General features: G+C 40.8%; 1 protein-coding gene across 1 annotated transcript in view; it reads left to right on the top strand.

The window, feature by feature from the left end:
- Positions 1-19,513, top strand: part of Polr2b (RNA polymerase II subunit B) — a 32,906-nt gene that overhangs the window by 1,946 nt on the left and 11,447 nt on the right. Inside the window, exons 2-16 of the mRNA XM_041671199.1 lie at positions 494-566; positions 2,740-2,890; positions 3,440-3,552; positions 3,650-3,869; positions 4,355-4,513; positions 4,603-4,767; positions 6,900-7,096; positions 7,326-7,445; positions 7,854-8,040; positions 11,750-11,893; positions 12,622-12,761; positions 12,861-12,972; positions 16,496-16,650; positions 17,914-18,112; positions 18,713-18,881. Coding sequence (XP_041527133.1) covers positions 494-566; positions 2,740-2,890; positions 3,440-3,552; positions 3,650-3,869; positions 4,355-4,513; positions 4,603-4,767; positions 6,900-7,096; positions 7,326-7,445; positions 7,854-8,040; positions 11,750-11,893; positions 12,622-12,761; positions 12,861-12,972; positions 16,496-16,650; positions 17,914-18,112; positions 18,713-18,881 — 2,304 coding nt within the window. The remainder of the gene's footprint in view (positions 1-493; positions 567-2,739; positions 2,891-3,439; positions 3,553-3,649; positions 3,870-4,354; positions 4,514-4,602; positions 4,768-6,899; positions 7,097-7,325; positions 7,446-7,853; positions 8,041-11,749; positions 11,894-12,621; positions 12,762-12,860; positions 12,973-16,495; positions 16,651-17,913; positions 18,113-18,712; positions 18,882-19,513) is intronic.

Raw genomic sequence — 19,513 nt, 5'->3', positions numbered from 1 at the left:
TTTTTTTTTTTTTTGGTTTTTCAAGACAGGGTTTCTCTGTGGCTTTGGAGCCTGTCCTGGAACTAGCTCTGTAGACCAGGCTGGTCTCGAACTCACAGAGATCCATCTGCCTCTGCCTCCCGAGTGCTGGGATTAAAGGCGTGCGCCACCATCGCCCGGCTCTTTTCCATCTCTTAATCCTTGCTTTGGTGTCTGAGGATCTTATTAGTCAGAACTATGATCTTACTCCTGCTTAGCTCTTAGTATGTTGATTTTCTGGAGCAGACAGAAATTACAAATTCACACAACGAAGCTGAACCTTTGTTGTAAAAACTGTGTATAGGAAGAATATTACCGTGACATAGGCTTATGTCATTAATTGTCTGAAACGCTAGGAAACTGGGGTGAAGTGATTGCCTTTTATTTAGCAGAGTGCCAGTTTACTTCTTGGGGGGGGGGGGAGGTGAACCAGTGGTGTCTTATTGCCGATGAGCATGGTGTTTTGTTTTTGCAGATATGCAATATGATGAGGATGATGATGAAATCACTCCAGATTTGTGGCAAGAAGCATGCTGGATTGTGATCAGGTAACTTTAGACCAAACTGAACAGGTAGATACTGTAAGTAAGATGTGAGGGATGTCCTGTAACTTTGTTCCTTATAGGTAGATCTTGGCCTTCTCTATGCTTGCTTATGTACTTAATGTGTGTTAGTTACTGCAGCAATTGCTTTATGCAGACAGTACTGTGTGCAACTCTGGATGCTGTAGACTGGCCTGACTTTGAATTTGCAACTCTCCTCCTGAGTGCTACGAGTGTATGTCACTATACCTGGCCCCGTCCGTCTGTCCGTCCGTCCGTCCATCCATCCATCCATCCATCCATCCAAGAGAAAAGCTAAAAAATTAATTTATGTTCTTCATTGGAGCCTTTAAATACCTTATACTACCTCTTCCTTCCTTCCTTCCTTCCTTCCTTCCATTCTTTTTGTTTTTTTGAGACAAGGTTTCTCTGTGTAACAACCCCGACTATCCTGGAATTTGCTTTGTAGACCAGGCTGGCCTTAAACTCACAGAGACCCACCTGTCTCTGCTTCCTGAGTGCTGGGATTAAGATGTGGCCCACCACATCTGGCCTACATCGTTTTATTTCTCTCTGTGCATTTCCCTCTAAAAGCATTGGAAGGTAACTAGCAGATACTCTTTTACATAATCACAGTACAGAATTAATTCTGATACAATAATGTTACTATTACTTTTAGTTGATTTATTTTATGTAAGAGTACTTTATCTGTATGTGTGCCTTTATGTCAGGAGAGGGCATCAGATCCCACTGTAGATGGTTGTGAGCTACTATGTGGTTGCTGGGAAATGACCTTAGGCCCTCTGGAAGAGCAGCAGCCTGTGCTCTTAACCACTGAGCCATCTCTCCAGCACCCAATAATCTTATTTAGCCTATGGAGTCTTTCCACATTTTGCTTGTTATCTCACTTATTTTTGTAGCAAAGCATTTTTTTTTTTCTTTCATCCTGGATCTAGGACTATTATGTTTTGAGACAGGGTCTCATTGTGTAGGGTAGCCTGACCTGGAATTTGCTGCCTCAGTTCTGAGCGTTGCACATTTTGTTGTTGTTTGTTTTTAGTTCTTTTTTTTTTTTAATTTTTGGTTTCTCTATGTAGCTCTCACTGTACTGGAACTCACTCTGTAGACCAGGCTGGCCTTGAATTCACATAGACTCACCTGCATTTGCCTTCTGAGTGCTGGGATTAAAGGTGTGTACCATCACACCTGGTTTGGTTTTAGATTTTCAGTTTTATTTTTTGTGTTTATATGCCTGTGTGAGTTTCTGTGCACCATGTATGCAGCTGCTCATGGAGGCCAAAAGAGGGCATGAGATTCCCTGGAACTGTAGTAAGAGATGATTGTGAGCCACCGTAGGGGTGTTGAACTTGGCTCCTATGGAAGAGCCGCCTATTCTTTACCAGGGAGCTGTGTTTCTTGCACCAGAACTATGGACTCTGAACTGCTGGACCATCTCTTCAGCCCTAAACATTTTGTTTCAAGGCTTATTTATCTGCCTCCTTCAATCTGAAACAGTTTCTCGGCATGTCTTTTCTTAAAATAAGAGCTCAGGTCCGTTACTCTGTGTAGCACTTGTGGGATGTGGTTGTGCTGGATGGGTTCTTTGGTCCGTTACTCTGTGTAGTACTTGTGGGATGTAGCTGTGCTGGATGGGTTCTTTGGTCCGTTACTCTGTGTAGTACTTGTGGGATGTAGCTGTGCTGGATGGGTTCTTTGGCAGGCGCACTATAGTATGTGCATTTCTAAGTGTGACTGAGCTCAAGTAGCCATAGTAAGAACGTCCATGCAAAAGCAAGTAGGTGATAAAGTAAGAACTTGTCATGTTAGGAAGCTACACACTTACCAGTGTGATCACCACACTGGTAGTCACACCGTGTGTAACATAGCAGTAGGAAATGCTGTAGAGTTTGAAGTTGTTTGCAGATTGAAGCTGCTTTATAGTTCTTTTGTTGTACTTTAGTTATTTTGTCCATATTTTTCCCGTACAAAACATAGTAAGTTTACAAATAAAATACCCCGGCCTTATGCAATGAGGGTCATAGATTGGTTGGCATTTCATTGAATATTTGTTGAATTGGAGTAAATGAAGTTAGGAAAATATGTGGATTAAATGAAGATGGAGAAATATGCTAGAAAACAAATTGAGTTGCAACTGATTATGAACTTAATATTTTTCTAGTTCTTATTTTGATGAAAAAGGCTTGGTTAGACAACAGCTGGATTCCTTTGATGAGTTTATTCAGATGTCCGTTCAAAGAATTGTGGAAGATGCGCCGCCGATTGACCTACAGGCTGAAGCTCAGCACGCCAGTGGAGAAGTTGAAGAGCCGGTAAGACAGTTGTGTTCATGTTGTGGGTGAAGGAAAGTATTGACCTGGGTCTCAGTCCACTACCAGTCCTCTCTCTCAGTAGTGTTTGCAGTGTGTGTACAGCACCTCCCCTTAATCTCCCTTCAGATAGTATGTGTCTTTTGGTATTAGGATGGACCGTCAGGCCTTGTGCAACTAGGTAAAGACTCTACCCTGAGCTTTATTTCCTTCCTTTTTAGTTGTTATTTCTTAGCAAGGTCTTGGTAAGTTGCTCATGCTAGCCTTGAGTGGGTGGGCTCTGTTGCCAGCCTGACCTTGAACTCTATATCCTCCTGCCTATATCTATGTATCTTCCTACTTAAAATGCTAATGTCAATTAAAATGGAGTCAGTAAAACTTTCAATGTGTGTTTTGAGACAGGATCTTGCTATGTATTTTAGTATGGCTTTAAACTCCTGATTTTCCCACCGATTTTCCCACTTTGACCTTTAAGACACACTAAGAACCTGACCTTCAAAACTTCTATGGGGAAAATTATTTCTTCTTTTCATACTTTTTGTTTAATTTCAGCCAAGATATTTACTGAAATTTGAACAAATTTATCTCTCCAAACCTACTCACTGGGAAAGAGATGGTGCCCCTTCACCAATGATGCCCAATGAAGCCCGGCTAAGAAATCTCACGTAAGAGATACTTTTCTTCATTAGCACCTGATATTGAGTAAAGTTCAGAAAATGCACCTTAACTTACGGCCACCTCTGACCCCCTTTTATTTTGAAGGTACTCGGCTCCGCTTTATGTTGACATAACAAAGACAGTCATCAAAGAAGGTGAAGAGCAGCTGCAGACTCAGCACCAGAAAACCTTCATAGGGAAAATCCCTATTATGCTGCGCTCGACCTATTGCCTGCTGAATGGCTTGACAGACCGTGACCTGTGTGAGCTGAACGAATGTCCTTTGGATCCTGGCGGCTACTTCATTATTAATGGATCAGAAAAGGTATAGTGGTACTCAAAACTCTAAAAAAAGATGGTTAACAGTTAAATTAAAGGGTGTACATTCTCAGGGGTGGAGACTGTTCGCAGGGTAAGAGCATGTGCTACTCTTGCAGAGGATCAGAGTTTGGTTCCCGGCACCCCCATGTGGAGTGGCATAATCATCTGTAAGTCCACTTCCTGGGGATCAGGTGCCCTCTTCTGGCCTTCATGGGTACCTGTACACACAAACACACAAACACACACACACACACACACACCCCTTCACAAAAAGAAAAGAAAAAGCACGCATTCCTACAGATAACCTGTAAGCTTTATGTCGTTGTGCATCGTGGGCACTGGAAATTTGTTGTGCCCAGTTGTTGGAGCGTGTATATTCCTATCAGGTGGAGCCTATGTGATCAATTAAATAACTGCAGCTTTTTCTTCTTGCCACTTCAACGATGACCTTTTGGGTTCTCAACTATAACTTTTTTACTCTGTCTATAGGTTCTGATAGCTCAAGAGAAAATGGCAACAAATACAGTCTATGTGTTTGCCAAAAAGGATTCCAAATATGCCTATACAGGAGAGTGTCGATCGTGTCTGGAGAATTCTTCCCGACCCACCAGTACTATATGGGTTAGCATGCTGGCGAGAGGAGGACAGGTACGGTATGGCCTGGGATCTGTGATGCTATTTTGTGTTTCTCTGAGCTCTTGTATGTTCACATTCGGATATCTTTTTTTCTTTTCTAGGGTGCGAAGAAGAGTGCTATTGGTCAGCGCATCGTGGCAACTTTGCCGTACATCAAACAGGAAGTTCCCATCATAATCGTGTTCAGAGCCTTGGGCTTTGTGTCTGATAGAGATATTTTAGAGCATATCATTTATGACTTTGAAGATCCAGAGATGATGGAAATGGTAAGGAGAAAGCAGGTGCATGGTTCCTGTTTGTAAGAAGCCTAGATGCCAATGATTGCCAACCCTAAAGCAGCAGACATGCTCTTAGGGCAACTCCTGTCAGACACCTCTGGGTTTACCGTAGGAAAGCTCCGGCCTGAGTCTCTGCTAACAGTTCTTGGAAATTGTAAGAATAGTGCTAGAACCTTCTTTAGTCAGATTTAGTTGGGTTTGTCACATTTTCTCTGTCTTCTTTTCCAGACCATTTAGGAATAAGTTGTAGTTGTTAAGCGTGTTGAGTGCAGTGTTTTATTTCTAGGAAGCAGGATAGTCATTGATGTAATCATAGTATAGTTATTTTTTTGTTTTGTTTCATGAGACAGAGTTTCTCTGTGTAACAACCCTGGCTGTCCTGGAACTCACTCTGTAGACCAGGTTAGCCTCTAACTCTCAGAGATCCACCTGCCTCTGCCTCCCAAGTGCTGGAATTAAAGGCGTGCACCACCATGTCCAACACAGTATGATTATTAAAATCAAAGAATTGAAAAATAAATCAAGTTGGCAAGATGGCTCAGTGGATAAAGACTCTGATAACTTCAGTTCACTGCCCAGAACACACATAAAGGTGGTTGGAGGCAACCAGTTCCCATAGTAGTCCCCAGCCTCCACAGCGCACATCACACACACCGTAGTAATAGTAGCGGTATTAGGGCCAGTAGATGGGGCAGTAAGTGAGGTGCCTGCCACCAAACCTGTCTCAGTTAAGTAAAAGAACTGACTTGCTCCTAAGTATATTGGCTTTTGAAAATTACTGTCTGTTCTATTAGTTTATAGGAAGTATAGGCTGTTTTTACAGGCCTATGAATCTTAGAACCACTGAGAATGTATAAGTTTTAATCTTCTGAAAGTACATTTTAATTGTTATACCTTTTAAACCCAATTCCATTAACCTTAACCAAATAATTTTGTAATGGCAGTGACACCAGGTTTCTTTTAAAAAATAATTAGTTTTTAGCCCAGGCTGGCCTAGATCTCTCACTATGTATACCAGCCTGACAGTCTTCTTGACTCTGCCTCTTCAGGGCTGGGTCTGCAGACTTGTCCACCATGTCTGGACTTGACCAGTCAGTTTATGTGGCTTTTTTCTGACCTTTGGTGCCACACTTAGAATTTGTGTGTTTAGAGCTACTGTGTATGAATGAGAGAAAGCATCTCTATATGTATAAGATACAGACTGAGGGTAATTTACAGATGATTATGGATGCCAAGCGGCTTAGTGCTACCTCAACTTTCTTATGCTCACTGTTGTGTACAGTTGGAAATTGAGAATAGAACTCAGGAGTAAAATTTAATCATTTATTTTTATTTTCTATGTATTGGTGTTCTGCCTGCTATTTTGTATGTGTGAGGCTGTCAGAAGCACTGGAACTGGAGTCACAAACAGGTGTGAGCTGTACTGTGGGTGCTGGGACTTGAACCTGGGTCCTCTGGAAAAGCAGCCAGTGCTCTTAACTGCTGAGCCATCTCTCTAGCTCTAGGAAAAAGTTGTTTTTTTTTCCCCAGGGGGTAGAGCAGGTGTAGGGGAGTTGGAGATTAAACCTAGGTCCTCACATGCTAGGCAAGCCCTCAGATAGTGAGTTATACCCTATCAAGAATTATTTTATTTAACCCTTTCCTAGATGGGGAAACTGTTGGCTTGATTGCTCAGAGGCTATAGATGGTGACAGGAATGGAATATAGGTCTGTTCACTAGTGCAGTGTTAAAATAGTCTCTTTTTCGATACAGTGAGTGACTTCATTGAGATTTAAATATTTCTTCCTACAAACACTGAAAAGTGCTTTGTAGCTCTGCAAATTTTAATTGAACCAGGAAACTTCTCTAAATAGATTTGAAATATCTAATTTTTGCTTTTGGTTTTAAATCATTGGTCATTAAAATATAAAAGCAAACATACTACTTTTAAATTAGTGGAATTACTTTTATTTTTTGAGAAAGTGAATCGCTTACATGGGGTGAATTTTGACAGATATTCCAGGTCTGAAATGTGATTCCTTGGTTTTCTAACAGTAGGCTATAGAGTTATTTCACGTGTTAGTAAGTCACACAGATAAAACTATAAACCTGGGAAAATTTACTGTAAACTATTTGGTAGGTTAAACCATCTCTCGACGAAGCATTTGTCATCCAAGAACAGAATGTTGCCTTAAACTTCATTGGTTCAAGAGGGGCAAAGCCTGGTGTTACCAAGGAGAAAAGAATTAAATATGCAAAAGAAGTCTTACAGAAAGAAATGCTGCCTCATGTCGGCGTTAGTGATTTCTGTGAGACCAAAAAAGCCTATTTCTTGGGGTAAGTTAAATTTTACTGTTTGAAGATCTTTTCTAAGTTACAATTGAGATAGAGTGTTTTCCTTAAAGCTAAGGATGTTATAACTTGTATTTTGAGATATGTCAAGAAAATCCACTGCAGGCATACACACAGACAGAATATTGTATACATAACAAACAAACAAACAAATAAATAAAATAAAATAAAAAAAGAAAATCCAAAACTCAAGTGTTTTCATTTTCTTTTCTAGGTATATGGTTCATAGGTTACTTCTGGCAGCCTTGGGTAGAAGAGAACTAGATGACAGAGATCACTATGGAAACAAAAGATTGGATCTTGCTGGGCCTCTACTTGCATTCTTATTTAGAGGGTAAGGAATTGCAGAATGACGTTGCTTAAGTAGAGAGAATTCATTACTTCATTTATAGCGGGTCTTGCTTAGTGTCCCAGAGTGGCTCCTCTGGTCTGCTGATATGCACGTAGGTGCTGCGGGTTTAAACTCATGTCCTTGCTTTCACAGATACTCTTATTAACTTACTCATTTCCTCGGATGTCTAGATCAGAATATTTAAGCTTTCTTGATCATTGCCTCACTAAAGACGTTTTCTTTAGGCACGTTATCTTAGTTGGTCTCTCTACTACATGTGTATACAGGATATATAAACCTAAAATGAGTGTAACAACTTACCCTGTGACCTTTTTATGGGTGTTGTCTCTGTTGAAAATACACGTTTTGTGGACTTTTCCATGTTTACAATAACACCATCTTATTTGATAGAATGTTTAAGAATTTGCTGAAAGAAGTCCGAATTTATGCACAGAAGTTTATTGATCGTGGAAAGGACTTTAACTTGGAGTTGGCAATTAAAACACGGATCATATCTGATGGACTGAAATACTCTTTAGCCACTGGGAACTGGGGGGACCAGAAGAAAGCTCATCAAGCCAGAGCTGGAGTGTCCCAGGTGAGGTGGCCCCGTACCTGTGTATTAATGGGAAAGACTTACAGGGACGGCAGGTTTTCATTTCATTGAACATAGTGCTTTTGTTTTCCCTTGGTAAAATTCATTAGGGGTTTTTGAATAATGAGGTAAATTTTCTCTTAAATTACCCATCATCATTAGAGAGTTAATTGTCTGGCTTGCAATTTAGAAACTCAAGATAGTAAACCAGAAGAGCTGTTTGTTATAAATGGAGACTGAACGTTCATTTTTCGGCTGCCCAGGAACCGTATTATTCACAACACTGTTTGGTATATTTGCTCAGGCTTCTTATTAACTAACTTTTACATCTTAAATTAACCCATTTTTATTATTTTATCTTTACCACAAGGCTGTGGCGTATCAGTAAAGTTCCAGCATCTTTTTCCTTTGGTAGCTACGTGATGTCTCTTTGACTCCACCTACTTTCTCTATATATCTCTGTTCAGATTTCTTACCTGGCCTTACTCTGCTGAGCCGTCGGCTGAAACAGCTTTATTCATCAACCAATAAAAAGCAACACATATACAAAAGGACATCCCACATCAGTTTGTGATTTGGGAAAGTCTGAAACCAGTAGCGTTTTGATAGGGCAGGAAATATAACAGGGTCTTGATAGACTGTCCAGGTGGTCTCAAAACAGTGTTCCTCTCGCCTTACTGTCCAGAATCCTGGGGTTGCAGCTCGTGCCAGCAAAATTTTTGTCTCAAAAGCTTTTTAGAAACTAACCCAGAGGGGCTGGAGAGATGGCTCAGTGGTTAAGAGCACTGACTGCTCTTTCAGAGGACCCGGGTTCGATTCCCAGCACCCACATAGCAGCTCACAACTGTCTGAAAATGCAGTTCCACGAGATCTGACACCTTCACACCAACGAACATAATAAAGTTAAAATAAATCATTTAAAAAAAAAAAAGAAAAAGAAACTAACCCAGAAAATTTCTAGGCTTGCTCTTTATCTATTTGAAAATATATTTCTTACAGTTGCTGTGGCCGCTCACACTTACACTCTGGAAGCTGGAGGCAATAAGATAGCTTCAAGTTTGAGGCTAGCTTGTGCTACAGAGTGAGACTCTGTATTCCACTATTTCTGTGTTCCTTAAAAAACATGTTTGTTTGTTTTTTCTTTTCTTTTCCCTCCAAGACAAGGTTTCTCTAGTTACGACTGTCCTGGGACTTGCTCTATATACCAGGCTAGCCTTGAACTCAGAGATTCATCTCCTTCTGCCTCCCCAGTGCTGGAATTAAAGGTGTGTGCCACCACTGTCTGGCTTTTATTTATTTACATGTGTATGTGTGTGTGGTGGCTTACTGAATCCAGGAGAGGGCATTGAAGAAAAGGTGGTTGTGAGCCACCATATAAGTGCTAGGAATGGAACCCAGGTCCTCTGCAAGATGGGTGCGTGCTTTTAAGCGCTGAGCCATCTTTCCAGACCCAAATTTATATATACATGTTTATTTTTGGAGACAGTGGAGTTTGAACCTTGGATCTTGTACATGTTAGGCAAGAGTTCCACCGCTGAGCTTCACGTATCCCAGCCCTCATTTCTATAATCAGTTGCATGTTTAATGAATGTAGTACCTGTTTGCAGGTACAGTAGTGGGGAAAGCTACTGATTTAAGAGGTTATTTTTTTATTTTTTTTATTGATTAAGATAGGGTTCATATGTCTCACAGGCTGTCTTCAAACTTAAATAGTTAAAGGTGACTTTGAATTTCTGATCCTTTTGCCTTTATTTTTCAAGTGCTCTGACTACCAGTATGTAGCACTGTGTCCCCTTTATAAGGTACTAGAGATTGAATTGAGAGGTAGACGGCATGCTAGCTAAATTTGCTACCAAATGAGCTATATCCTCTAGGGAAAACTTTAAAATTCTTTTAAAATTATATTTTAAATAGTTAGGGTGATGCATACACCACGATGTGTGGTGGTCAAATGACAATGTGCGGGAGTCTTATCTTTAACCACGTGGGAGGTGCTCGCCATTTACCCACTGGCCCGCATAGAAAAGCTTTGTAGACACTCAGTGGGCATTTAGCTTTTGTAGAATTAGTTTTTGGAGATAAGGTCTCCCTACTAAGCTGGGCTGGCCTTGAATTTGAAATTGCTCTTGTGTCTGCTCCCAAGTACTGGGTTACAACAGGTGTGCACCACCAGGCCTAGTTTACACATTTTCATAATTTTGTTTTGTTTTGTCTTGTTTTGTTTTTTTGAGACAGGGTTTCTTTATAGCTTTGGAGCCTGTCCTGGAACTAGCTCTTATAGACTAGGCTGGCCTCGAACTCACAGAGATCCACCTGCCTCTGCCTCCCTAGTGCTGGAATCATACTTTCATAATTTTTTAAAACTATTTTGTATCAGTGTTACCTGAGTGATTTGGCATTCAGATTCCAAATTTAAGATCCTGATTCCTACTTTAAGAGGCTGCTGATGGCTAAGTATAGTTTGTAGTTTCTTTCCACTCAGTAAGGATTTATTTAGTGTACTTGTAATTCTGGGTTCACAACATGAATAAGATACTACCCTAGCCCTCTCTGAGGTCATCAGCATCTACTGAGGAGACAGATGCGTGCATTTGCCGCTCTTTAGAGAGTATGAGTTGGAGTATAGTGAATGCTACATGTTGAATCCAGCTGAGTGAACTGCCTTTGGCCCTGTGATATGCCAGGTTCCAGCCCCTTAAAGATTCAAAGAGCAGTTTACTGTCTGCAGTTGGCAGTAGATATAATTAAAAGAAAGCTCTATAAGAATTGCAGCAGGTTACATACACCTATTCTGGGGATGCTGACAAAAGACATTTATTGAGCCTGGGAGGTTTCGGAAAGGCTGTTGGGAGCACCTGAGCTCAGTGCTGAAGCACATTGGGAAATGAGGATGGCAGAAATAACAGCTCACAGAGAAGCTGTAGAAAAGCATCTTAACATCCTGAGCAAAAGGAAGACCCATCAAAGAGTGGTGTATATGGGGAGCTATAGCAGCTCACGACTTTAAAATCAAGGGGAAGGTTAGGAAAACCTGTTGGAGAGGTAAGCGGAGAACAGCTGGGGCGGGGGTGTGTAGGGGTAACATCATTTTTGTCTTCTGGGTGTATTTGCAAGGTTGGCTTTATGTTGACAGGTAACAGGAAGATTGTTCAGTAGACTAGGTGAGAAATAATTGGGGCCTGGATTACAGCAGTTTTGTATTGATAGAATAAATTCTGAGAAATATTGAGAAAGTAGCTTTTTAAAAATTTAAAATTTTATTTTTATTTGTGTGTACCTACCTGTGGAGGTCAGAAGATAGGGCCAGGTTCTCTGGTGCTAGGGTCATAGGTAGTCTTGAGCCCTGTGATAGGGTGCCTAGAATTGTATGTCACATGTATGCTATCACTGCTAAAATGAAGAATATTTAAGTTATAGATGTAAACAAGATTATCCAAGAAAAGATTAAAGACAAAGATACTCAATTATAAAAAATAGAACTTTGCTGGATGGTGGTGGCACACGCCTTTAATCTCAACACTGTGGAGGCAGAGGTAGGCGGATCTCTGTGAGTTCGAGGTTAGCCTGGTCTACAAGAGCTAATTTCAGGACAGGCTTCAAAGATACACAGAGAAACCCTGTCTTGAAAAAAACAAAAAAAGAATTTTGCTTCACTATGACAGTTTGATTATGGGTATACTCAGATTTTAAGATTTGCTCCTTTGTTTTCTAGGTATTGAACCGCCTGACTTTTGCGTCTACTCTTTCTCATCTGCGTCGGTTAAATTCTCCGATTGGTAGAGACGGCAAGCTAGCGAAGCCAAGACAGTTGCACAATACGTTGTGGGGAATGGTGTGTCCTGCTGAGACCCCAGAGGTAATTCATTGTGGGTAATGCTCAGTTTAAAAGTTTGCTAAGGAAGACAGTAGCTGATGGCGGCAGGGAGACATTTCTTTAGTGGTGTAGCCACAGGTAAACTGCACGTGGGCACACGGGTCTGTAAGCAGCCCCATGGAGCTCATTGGCTCACCCAAAACAAAAATACAAGTCATTTTCTCTTTGGAAAGAAGAGGGGATTAGTAATGGGAGGGAGGCAAGAGAGGAGGAACGGGATTGAATATGATCAGAATACACCGTGTAGTGGCTGGAGAGATTAAGAGCTTGCACTGCTCTTGCGGAGGATTCGAATTTGGTTCCCAGCACCCATGTCGGGCAGCTCACAACTGCCTGCTACTTAATCTCCAGGTGATCTACGTTCTCTTCTGGCCATTTGGGCCTTAAATTCTTGTGCACACCCCCAACCCTGAATTAAAAATAAAGATTTTTAAAAATGTAGATCTTTTATATATATGAAAATGTCATAATGAACTGTAATTGATGCATGGTAAGAAACATTTTTTAAAATTAATTGAACGTCGTAGTCACCTCAAGAAACTTTTTATTTAATTACGCATCATGGTTTAAAAATCAAGATTTGTTTTGTAATCTTTTTCTTAGAAAGTTAAGTGTATACCTGAAGCCAAATTGAAAGTAAAATGTTTGTAGGAAACAATTTGTATAGACATCTAAAATCCATGTTAATAGTTATGTGGCTTATTCCTTAGGGCCATGCTGTGGGACTTGTGAAGAATTTAGCCCTGATGGCTTATATTTCAGTTGGATCTCAACCTTCTCCAATTTTGGAATTCTTAGAAGAATGGAGCATGGAAAATTTAGAAGAAATTTCTCCTGCAGCTATTGCCGAGTGTGTATAGATGAGTTTTCTCTTTAAACTGCTGCTAACTGTTAAGTTGTACTTAGTACAGAACTGCTAAATATAGAGTGCTTTTGCTTTGTCATTTAGTGCAACTAAGATTTTTGTTAATGGCTGCTGGGTTGGAATCCATAAAGACCCTGAACAGCTCATGAACACTCTAAGGAAGTTACGGCGTCAGATGGACATCATTGTATCTGAAGTAAGGATCTCCTTTTTCTCTCTTTACAGTGTTGACAATTGAACCCATGGCCTTGCTTAATATAGGCAAGTGCTCTTCCACCGAGCTATGTCTCCAGTTTGAAGTGAGTTTGTAACTAGCTGAAAGGGTGTGCTGTATAGATCTGTAGAGATGACACAGGATCAGTGAAAACTCTCTTGAACTGGACTTCTGTGGTTGTCATTATTTGTAGGCTAATACTTTAGGCTGATGTTAAGACATTGCCTGCCTTTTATTATCTTTATTTTTAAAGAAAAGCTTGTCTGTCTCTCTCTTTCTCTCTCTCTGTCATTTATCCGTCTTGTATCTGTGCATGTACACATGTGGTATGTACCTTGAAGTGCATATGGAAGTCTGAGAACAGCTGTGGGGTCAGTGTTCTTGTTTGTCAAGTGAGTTCTGGGGACTGAACCCAGGTCATTAGACTTTGGAGTAAGCACATTGGCCTTGCTTTCACTTTTTTAATAGTAACTTTATGGGGAATATGACCCAGTTTTCAATTAACTTTTGGGCAATTAACTTATTCTAGTCACTGATTTTTGTTTTTGCTAGATAGGGTTCCTCTGTGTAGCCCTGACTGTCCTAGAAGTAGCCCTGTAGATCTGCCTGCCTCTGAGTGCTGGGATTAAAGGTGGGTGCCACCACCATCTGCCTTGACTTCTAAGATTATATGTTAGAGTTAGGTAATCTACTGGAAATAGAGTTTGTTTTTGACTTCTTTACATATAAGCACTTCAATTTCTATAGTGCTATTAATAATTCATAAATCTTATATTCCATATTTTCTCAAAATATTTTATATTTTCTTGGGAGTATAGACTAGCACCATCCAGTAGAAATACAGTGTGAACCACATACACAATTAAAATTTTTCACTAGTTATATTAAAAAAGTAAAGCTGAAATAAATGAAACCATTTTAACACTGTTTTATTTAACATATATCCAAAATGTTGCCCTTCAAACATTGTCAATATAAAATCGCTAGTGTAATGTTTTTTGTTTTAAAATATATTAGTATCTTTTGAGTCTGTAAAATTTATTCTTGTAGCATATTTCAATTCAGAATGCTCATATTTCAAATACTCGAACTCTCTGAGTGAATTTTAAGCCATTTGTCTGCTAGGTGAGGAAGTCAGGCTTTGGAATAAATGGGAAATTATGGTTAACACAGAGCAGTAGCTGGATATGGTGTGCCTGCCTTTAATCCTGGTATTCAGTTTAAGGCCAGCCTGCTCTGTATAAAGAGTTCCTTGGAAATACATGTAATGAGTAGAGTACTAAAATAAGGGTTGAGACTGTAGTTCATTGGCAGAGCATTTGCCTAGCATATTCCAGGCCCTAGGCTCATTCTCTAGTATAAGTGAAATTACTTCATGCAGTGAGAACGAAGCATGCAACAAACCCACTTACGAGTTTATTAGAGACAGGTGAACAGGCCTGGGGAAGTCGGTGTGCAGAAAGAGAGCTTGAAGATGGCGCCTTCAGCTTTTAAAGGCTGCCTAGCGCAGATGACGGAGCTCACGGGCTTACATAAGTGCAGCTGCAGCATGCTGGGATGGCTGAGTATTCTGCCTGAGTGCTTGTCTGCACATGTGTGGCCCTGGAACCCGGAAGTGCCACATAACAATAAGAACAAAATAAACAGAAAAACAAGTAAACAAATCTAAAATAAGAAATTTTTATATATGTCATTTTACATTGACTTGCGTACCCTTCCAGATTTATTCATCTGAATAATTAGGGTTATTTTTTTTCACTCGTGAGTTTTATAATTATGGCTTTTTAAAACATCGATTGTCAGTGGTAATGAAGAATTATCTATTCTGTTCGATACTTGGTTCACCTCAAGTTTAGTAGTTTTATTTATTTTACTTCTGTTATTAAATTTTTAGTTTGCATGTGTATAGTGTTGAAGAGCAAACCTAGGGCCTCACACATGCTGAAGCAAGCTCTCCACCCTTGAGCTGTGGGAGCTGTGTGTGTCCTCAGCTGCTGGGATATTGTCGGGGGTGGGGGAGCAGCCTTGACAAAATACCTTTCTCTAGAGTGGAGGCGTGGGAATTTAGAAATATAGTAAAGAATACGAAGATGCGAATGAAAATAATAAAACTCAGAAATATATAGAATAGTATCAGAAGGGATTTTTTTCAGTGAATACTGAAAATTCGCCTGTGTTTAATTTTTCAACAGTTTAATATACCCCTGACCCCCAGAGGTAGGAGTAAAACAAAAGACTGCATTAACATACCAGTTGAAAGTCACAGGCTACAACCTAGACTCATACCCTGGACCAAACACTCTGTAGGCAAATTTTCATAAAGGGAACCAGAATTTAGTTGGATCCTTAGACTTTTGTTTTAGGCCAGAACCAACTACTTCCCATTCCAGGAACACTTGGTCTGGCAGCTAGCCACACCTGTTGACTATAGCCTTGAGAGAGCAGAACTCTTTGATTTACCACTAGAAGGGAGCTTGCTTTGAGGTAGAATGACCAACAACCTAGAATGAACTAGAATCAAGTCCCAAACTCTCTGACCTTTGGCCTCCACAGATAATTTTTTTTTTTTTCGAGACAGGGTTTCTCTGTGGTTTTGGAGCCTGTCCTGGAACTAGCTCTTGTAGACCAGGCTGGTCTCGAACTCACAGAGATCCGCCTGCCTCTGCCTCCTGAGTGCTGGGATTAAAGGCGTGTGCCACCACCGCCCAGCAGATAATTTTTTTGTATGCTGTGTGAAGATGTGCCTGTGTCCTTCCTCACCTTCCTAAGGCATGTTCTAATTATTTTAATTAAGAGCTGAATGGCCAATAAGTAGGCAAGAAGAGGATAGGTAGAACTTCGGGGCAGAGATAGGAACTCTGGGAAAGACTCTGAGGCTGGAGGATTTGCCAGCCCAGCTTGGAGGAAATCAGACTTATGGTACCAAAGAAAGAGCTAGTGATGTAAAAGAAAGACCTGTTACACTCAGCACTTTTATTTTACAAGTATGAATGTTTGCTTTCATGTATGTATGTGTTCCACATGTGTGCCTGGTGCCTGTGGAAGCCAGATGGGGCACAAGATCCTTTAGACCTGGAATGACAGATGTTGTCAGTCACCATTGGGTCCTTTCCAATAGCACAAGTGATCTTAGCTGCTGAGCAGCCTTTCCAACTCTTTTTTTTTTTTTTTTTGTGGTTTTTTGAGACAGGGTTTCTCTGTGGTTTTGGAGCCTGTCCTGGAACTAGCTCTGTAGACCACGCTAGTCTCGAACTCACAGAGATCCGCCTGCCTCTGCCTCCCAAGTGCTGGGATTAAAGGCGTGCGCCACCACCACCCGGCTCCAACTCTTATTTTGGAGATGGAGTCTTACTCATTTGCCCATGCTGGTGTTAGACTTCTAGGAGCAAGTGAGCCTCTCCACTCAGCTTCCTGAGTGATGGGCCCAGGTAGTTGTATTTTTTGCTGAGTTGTAATCATACAAAGAAGTGAAAGTTCATGAGATTGTTTTGTCTTTTATATCTAGGTTTCTATGATTAGAGATATTCGAGAGCGGGAGATTCGGATCTATACGGATGCAGGCCGTATCTGTAGACCACTTCTGATTGTGGAAAAACAAAAACTGCTTTTGAAGAAGAGACACATTGACCAGTTGAAAGAGAGAGAATATAACAACTACAGGTAAGTTTGTGGAGTGAGATGAAAAGTAGACCATTGAGTGCTTTTTAGTTTAACCACAAGGCTGCACAGCCACTGTCACTGTCCCGTTCACAATGCTTCCAGTGCCCTAGGAGAAGCCTTCATAAGCAGTTGTGCTCATTTTTCTTATTTTTGTTATTAATTTTACAGTGGACTTACTGGATATGAATTGAAGTGTGAAAACATTTTGATTTGTTAAAATTTAATGAGAAATAACTTGTGTAATGCAGTACGTAGTACATGTGAATAATATATTTTTTGGGGAACATTCTTCCTATGTAGGCCAGGCTGACCTGGAACACATAGTGAATTCTGATCGTTCTGCCTCAACTTCCTGAGTATGGGGAGTGTAGTGATCTGTCCTGTCCCTTTAAGAGACAAGCCCTGCCCACTCTCTCCCCCTGTCCAGGCAAGCTGATCTTCAGCTTCTAGCCTGAGTCTTTCTTTTCTGTCTCTCTTTCTCTCCCTAAGGCAGCTTCTGCCTCTCTCCCTTTTCCCCACTTCTCCACTTCCCCCTCCTCTCTCTCTGTCTCTCTCTCTCTGCTCTTCCTCCTTCTCCCCTTTCCCCTTCCCTTCCATAACCCACTAAATAAATACCCACTTTCTCTGCATGGCGTGCCTATCTGTCTCTGTCTCTCACCCGCCACAGCTGCTGTTCCTTGAGGGACTGGCTATCCCGCCGAGGTTTCTCACCCGCCATGCAGTTCCCTGCCCGGGATCTGCTGCCCCTCATGGCCCACTGCCCTCTGCAGCCACTCAGGGAACGATGCCGTTTTATTTTTACCATAACGGAGTATAGATAGTAAGCCACCATTTCTTTCATAAATAAGAAATATAACAAAGATGTAAACCTTTCAAATTTTACTTTTAATAGTATTATAAGTCTATATATTGTAAAATAACATGTATAGTTAAAAAAGTTAACACTCTCAATTTATACTTATCAATTTTGCCATCGTTTTTTATAATGTCCTTTTCACAAACACATAGGAGTAATGGGTGGATATATATTCCACCAGACCTCATTCTCTGTTTTATTTACTTCCCACCCCACTGCTCAAGTACAGGCCTTTAAAACAAAGTAAATAGGTATAGTTTAACTGTGTGTGGTGTTGTGTAGTTTTTTTTTCCGTTAGCATGTATCTCTGAATTTTTCTCGTATTAGTACAAACACAAGTAGGAGTAGTTTTTAATTAGTAGACTTTGTTTTAAAGTGTTTCAGGAAATTGAGTGAATTGGTTTTAGTTGGCAGGATCTGGTGGCCAGTGGGGTGGTAGAATATATTGATACCCTGGAAGAAGAAACCGTGATGCTTGCGATGACTCCAGATGATTTACAAGAGAAAGAAGTAGCTTATTGTTCCACGTACACCCACTGTGAGATTCACCCATCAATGATTCTCGGCGTCTGTGCGTCTATTATTCCTTTTCCTGATCATAACCAGGTTGGTCGTGCTTCTGTCCTGATTTGCAAGGAATTGGGGAAGTAATAAGTGTAGGAATTCATGTGAAATCTTACTGAAGGTGTGAGTTCTTACAGAGTCAGCAGTTGATGTGTGTATTAGCTGCTTTCCTGTTCCTGTGCTAAAATCCCATGACCAAAGGCAGCTTAAGGAAGAGTTTATTTTGGGTTCTGCTGCCAGAGAGCAAAATAGTCCTTGTTGGAGGAGCAGAGGCAGAGCAACAGGAACCTGAGAGCTCACACCCTTACCCAAAAGTATGAAGTAGAGCACAGTGTGGGCATAGCATGTGGTTTGAAATGTCAGAGCCGGTTCCCAGTGATTCCTCTCAAAGCTGAACTTCCCCAAACAGCACCATCAACTGGGAACCAAGTATTCAATGCCTGAGACTGTAGTTGCATTTCCCACTCGGACCACAGTATCTTGCTCTTGTTTTGTTGAGGCATCAGTGGTTCTTATCTGTCTTTGAGAAAAAAAGTCAGAAACTTTTTAACCAATTATTTTTCCGATTTATTAGTTTTTGTTATTATTAAATTCTCATTGTCTTTTTTTTTGTTTGTTTTGCTTTTTTGTTTCTACCATTAGTCTCCTAGAAACACATACCAGTCTGCTATGGGCAAGCAGGCTATGGGAGTTTATATCACCAACTTCCATGTTCGGATGGACACCCTGGCCCATGTCCTCTATTATCCCCAGAAACCGCTTGTGACTACGCGTTCTATGGAATATCTACGCTTTAGAGAGCTGCCAGCAGGTGTGTTCAGTTTGCTCTGGTTTTAAAGGTTTTCCCGTGCTTAAGACACTTCAAGGGAAAGTGTTTGGGAAGATTAAGATTTCATACCATAGCTGGGCAGTGGTGGTGTATGCCTGTAATCCCAGCACTCGAAAGGCAGAGGCAGGTGGATCTCTGGGAGTTTGAGGCCAGCTTGGTCTACAGAGTGAGTTCCAGAACACCCAAAGCTACACAGAGAAACCCTTCTTGGAAAAAAAAAAAGTTTATTAGCTATCATATTTTTTTCTTTAAGAACGCTGCTTAGCTTCTTTTTGTGACGTTTAGTTGTTTTAGATTAGAGTCTAATCCTCTGTGGTGTGTGTAGCTGCAAAGATTGTCCCTCTCTGTAAGCTGCTTCATTTCTTCGTTTGATTGGCAGTTCCCTTTGCAGGGAATTATTGGCCATATTTCCTGAGTGATTGGAATCCTATTCAGAAAGCCATCCTGTGCTGATATGATAAGTGTACTCTCCACAATCCCCTGAAACAGTTTCTGAGTTTGAGGAACTCATTTGAGGTCCTTGAATCATTTGAAGATTTACTTACTTTATGTGTCTTGCCTGCATGTATGTCTGTGCACCACATTTATGCAGTATCCACAGAAGCAGGAAGAAG

This window comes from Microtus oregoni, unplaced genomic scaffold (genome assembly GCF_018167655.1).
Source record: "Microtus oregoni isolate MIOR12 unplaced genomic scaffold, Mior012 000021F_ref0000039, whole genome shotgun sequence".
Taxonomy (NCBI): Eukaryota; Metazoa; Chordata; class Mammalia; order Rodentia; family Cricetidae; genus Microtus; species Microtus oregoni.
Note: the sequence above shows the minus strand (reverse complement) of the source record. Positions and strands in the feature narration are given on the sequence as shown.